We start from the raw sequence: 5,165 nt of genomic DNA, 5'->3' as shown, positions 1-5,165 counted from the left end.
GAGCTTTTAGATTTTTCTTATTTTTGCAAAAATTAAATAAAAACTTGTTCTTTAAAGCTTATTTTATGATTCAATAAATATGAATGATATTTGTTTAAAACATCCATGTATAGTGTTTTGTTTTGTGCAGCATACTCTGAATATCTTGGCTGATTGTAAAGAATATGTCACAGTGCATATCATGCATCTTATTAATACAGAAATGGTTTTTAATTGTTAACTAACAATAAATGAAATGAAATCTTGTAGGTAGCAAATACAGGCTGGGCACTTTTCACCCAAAAAAATGGGCTGAAAATCTCGGCTTATACTCGAGTATATACGGTATGTGCTCCCAGTGAGATTCTTTATTTTCTGACCTAGAATTCTACAATAGCACAGCTGGGAACTGTCTGATTCATCATTTCCCCTTGAAGAAATGGCCTCTTTGGTCAGATAATTCGTTCCATTAATCTGGTTTTGTTATTATTTTGACATTGTGTGTTTAAAGCAAGGAATATAATTTCCTTTTTACTTTATTTTATCTTGGCTGTCACCCGTGTGTAATTTTTTTTGGTATCTTTTGTTCAAAGAAAAGAAATAGGTCTTTGTTTAATATCTCTCGATAATTAAACTAGTATTATGTGATAATAAATAGGCTAAATGTTACTGAATTTGTATTGATGTATTTATGTATTATGTAATTGACATTGACTTTTTTTTTTTTTCAGGTGGATCAACTTCTCAAAACTCCAAAGAGGACAATCGAATTGTTGGGTGCATGCAGGAGTCAAGTGGTCCAAAACGCACTTATGATATGATGGAAGGACAGATTCCAAGAGGTTTACATGTCCGGGAGTTGCCAGCCGGCCCTACAGAAGGTATGTCTGATTGGCTCTAATTCCTCTTTCATATGTTTAATGAGGAATAGCTGTCTCAATGAAAGTTCTCTTATCCAGGTTATGGTATATCTAATAGTAGTTAGTCTCTCTTCTGGAATGGTTATGAAATTTGGTGAAGATGTTTAGCTACACTTTTGGAGCACTTCATGCTTCCTTCCGCAGACGAGCTCTATGGGGATGCTGACTTCATTTTCCAGCAGGACTTGGCACTGCCCACACTGCCAAAAGCACCAAAACCTGGTTCAATGACCGTGGGATTACTGTGCTTGATTGGCCAGCAAACTCGCCTGACCTGAACCCCATAGAGAATGTATGGGGCATTGCCAAGAGAAAGATGAGAGACATGAGACCGAACAATGCAGAGGAGCTGAAGGCCGCTATCGAAGCATCCTGGTCTTCCATAACACCTCAGCAGTGCCACAGGCTGATGGCTTCCATGCCACGCCGCATTGAGGCAGTAATTGCTGCAAAAGGGGCCCAAACCAAGTACTGAGTACATATGCATGCTTATACTTTTCAGAGGTCCGATATTTTTCCATCTGACCACAGAAAATCTGCAGATAATTGTAAGGTGTATGGCCACCTTAACAGTGGTATTCACAAAAAGGTGAAGGGTTTGGAGAAGGCAGGAGAAGTGAACAATCTAGGGCAACATAGCTGATTTTGAAAAACTCTCCAATTGAGCTCACTTTTCGATTCAGCATTTTTGGCCCAGATTCTTCACTTCTCCTGCCTTCCCCAAACTCTTCACCCTTTTGTGAATAACCCTGTAAGAGTTCCTGTGTCTCTCAATGGTCTCCCAGAAAAGGATTTTACGGTGAGTACAAAAATCCTATGTTCTTCAACATTATAAAACAAGTCCAGTTGAATGTGACTAACTACTACTAGGTAGAAATAGATGTCACATGTTTTAGCACAATCTACCTTACCCTGCACACCTATACAAAGTCATCTATGCCAGATGCAAATTTATAAAAAAAATTGTAAAAAATTATGTAATTGATGTTCACTTTTTGAACATTTTTCCATGAACCTTTGGCACCAATTCAGTGTTGTCGTTGTGTGCAGGTTTAATGGGAAGAGCCATTCCTGGAGACAGACACAGCCCGCACACCATGAAGGAACCACCACAACATATAAGAGGCTCCATAACACAGGGTAATACATTCAGGACTTCTGGTTGTTATGTTTTCTCTCATTTTGATGGTTAGTAATTTACTTTTATTTAAGTAACTTGTGCAACAATTAAACTGTTACTGCTGTCCAGTAAGCTTGGAAGTACACTAAGTTTACCTTGATTTCTGTGCAATTGCCTACAGCCATAATCCTTGGAGCTGTTCACATATGGACAGAGAGTGGGCCTGCTTCCATAAATACTGTATGTGTCAAAATGAAATTAAGTTATATGTGATGAACTTTTCAAAAACATATTTGGTGTTTATAAATGACTTGACAGCTTTGGGTTTTTCTTCTCAACAAAAGTGGAATCACATTTTAATTACAATGCTGTTGTGTGAGTTATTGCTCCACAGATACTGTTCTGCTCAGGCTCTGAATTGTAGTATTTGCACTTGCCACCTTATCAGCTGCTAGTTGTCAACACTATTTTGCTTCTTTTTGTAGCCCCTTTATGTTTTTATAAATTTTAAGTACAATTTCGGAAAAACACATTTGGTTAGTTTTATAACAATACATAGTGCAGACTTGAATCTCTCATAAACAGCATTTTTAGGAAAATTCCCCATTGCATCCTTGATCTCAGTCAAGAGTATACAGTTACATAGCAATACAAGATATACATGTATGCATTCTCTGTCTCTGGCGCAGCAACTATGATTATTATACCCATGTATATGTAGTTGCTTCTCTTAGTTACCCTGATTCCATGCTAGGCTCCGTTGACACCTGTTTTTGCGCATAATAGCATGCGTTTTGTTTAGAGTCTCGTCTAGCATGTTTAGAGCATCTTTTACATGTGTTAGATGCGCGCACACGAGATTGAAATGCATTGCGTTGACTGAACAAACGTGCGTAAATATGCATGAAAACTTGCACAAAGATGTACAAAACGAATATGTCCCACATTTCCTGTATTCTGCGTTTTACAGCTTGCGACAAAACTCTCAGGTGAGAACAGGGGGCCATTGAAATGAATGGAATTTCTTGTGTTGAGAGTTCTGTTCCGCTTAGCTTTGAGCTTCAAAAGCCCAGGTGTGAACAGGGACTAAAGAATGTTGTCATTCAGGATGTCCATTGATGTGACCAGCAAAGGTGTCCAAGGCAATACAAGGCATGATGAATATCCCAATTTTACTACATCAATATTTTAAAAAATGTGACTGTAAAGCTGGCCATACACTGGTAGATTTTCTTACAAAAATCTATACAAACATTTTGTCAGAACATTCGATAATGCTATCAAATGTTTTTTTTTTAAATTTGTTTGATTTTGGAATTAATGGAGTCTTCTGAATGAAAACCACATTCACTGTTAGAATTTCAGTCTTTCAAAAAAAAATTCCATCCTGCTCCTTTTGATTTTTTTTTTTTTATGACTGCCGTCAAAAATGATTGGCAATTTGATCCCGTTATTATTATGAAATCGAACTAATGTTCTGAAAACACATTTTTTCTGAGCAAAAGTCTACTGGTATATGGGCTGGAACTTTTTTTTATAGGCCTAAAAAAATCATCACAATAATTAATCATGCATCTTATTATTGAAAGCAAAATTCAATCCTTTGGTTTAATTTGAAAAAAAATAATATAACTTTCAACTCATTTAGCTTAACGAACTATAAACGTTAATGCACTTTTCTTCTGTACTTTGTGGTAATGAAAGAGTGAATAACATCAGAGCGGGAACAATACACTCTGCAGGTACATGGTGTTTTTGTTCTAAAGACAGGCGGTGAGCTAGGCAGATTCCTGCTGCTTAATACTTTGCTACAATGTAGGCTGGTCACAGAGATTACCCAAAGGGTTTCAGTTCATCTGAGGTCAGATTTGCATATACAAATGACACACGCACAGAATAAGGACATAGCCCCTGCTGGTATGTATTTGCTTAGTTGACCATTTCAGCTGATTAAACTTACACTTAGTGTTGTTAAGATTGCACACGATGAAGGGGAATATGTTTTTTTTTGTGAAGGCAGTATTCCCGTCGTATTTTTCTTCTGTGTCTTCTACCAGTTAACTGTCAGAGCTTACCCCAAGATCTGATATTTTGTGTAAAATAAAACATTTGCTTATCTGCCCGTTGCTCCAAGACTTTTAGTTTGGTCCTATCACCTGCACAAAAAAAGCTTGAAAGCCATGTCTAGAAAGACAGCCAAGGCTAAGCTTTTCTAGATCCCGGTGCACAATGTGTCCTGCAGTATAGCCTTGTTACATAAAAATCCTGTACAAATGGCTAAATGACAGGGACCCCATTAAATGTTGAGTACGCCATATGTAAAGGCACCAGTAAGCTCACCCATCTTATACATTTCAGACACTTGGCAGAAAGAAAGGAAAGCATGTGTAAACCCTAACAGTTGCGTTGCACTCTTATTTTATTGTTTACAGCTACCTCTGTGGTCTACATAACAGTCCCCCCTATGTTATTGAGGAGAGGAGTACGAGTTCTGTAGTTCTGCCATAGGTGACAACGTTATTCATTAGATGTAGTGGCTGAATTTGTTTCCTTTACTTAACTTAGTGATGCCAGTGACACTTCCTGTCCAAAGGTGACAACGCTAACTCCTTGTATTGTATTTATGGAGGAGCAACAGTGTCACCCTAGGAGATGAAGTTTGGTAAGACTGCAAAACTTCCTTCCGCCTCATAACATGGGACAAGGGGGTGTTTTATAGTGCACAGAAGATACTTGCGAAGGCTGACAGCACTGTTTGAGAATTCAGTTCACTACACAGTAACTTTTATTATATTAGATTTTGATCATGGATTTAACCAGTTGCCGTCCACTCGTTGTAAAAAAACAGACGGACGGCACTGCTGCATTGGCGGGTTGCCGTCTCCAGACGGCATTTTTTTTCTGCTAGCTGGCGCGCACGGGCAGAAAAGACCAGTGCAATGAAAACACCCGTTACCGGGACGTTTCACATATAGACGATTGGCGGCTCTATAGCCCACTGATCGTCTATATGTGCTTGTTTTTTCGCCCCCTCCAACGAAGCCCAGCCCCCCACCCCGTCTGCTGCCGCCGCTTTTTCGTGTCCCCCCCCTGTCTGCCTGCTGCCATACCCCCCACCCCCTCCTGACCCCTCACCTTCAATCCCG

At 38.9% G+C, this 5,165-nt stretch overlaps 1 protein-coding gene across 1 annotated transcript in view; it reads left to right on the top strand.

Annotated features, from left to right (window-relative positions):
• NCOR2 (nuclear receptor corepressor 2) overlaps positions 1-5,165 on the top strand; it is a 432,386-nt gene that overhangs the window by 375,070 nt on the left and 52,151 nt on the right. The window contains exons 29-30 of the mRNA XM_018557336.1: positions 711-860; positions 1,950-2,039. Of these exons, the coding sequence (XP_018412838.1) occupies positions 711-860; positions 1,950-2,039 (240 nt within the window). The remainder of the gene's footprint in view (positions 1-710; positions 861-1,949; positions 2,040-5,165) is intronic.

This window comes from Nanorana parkeri, unplaced genomic scaffold (assembly GCF_000935625.1).
Source record: "Nanorana parkeri isolate BGI_ZX_2015 unplaced genomic scaffold, ASM93562v1 scaffold13, whole genome shotgun sequence".
In the NCBI taxonomy this organism is placed as follows: Eukaryota; Metazoa; Chordata; class Amphibia; order Anura; family Dicroglossidae; genus Nanorana; species Nanorana parkeri.
Note: the sequence above shows the minus strand (reverse complement) of the source record. Positions and strands in the feature narration are given on the sequence as shown.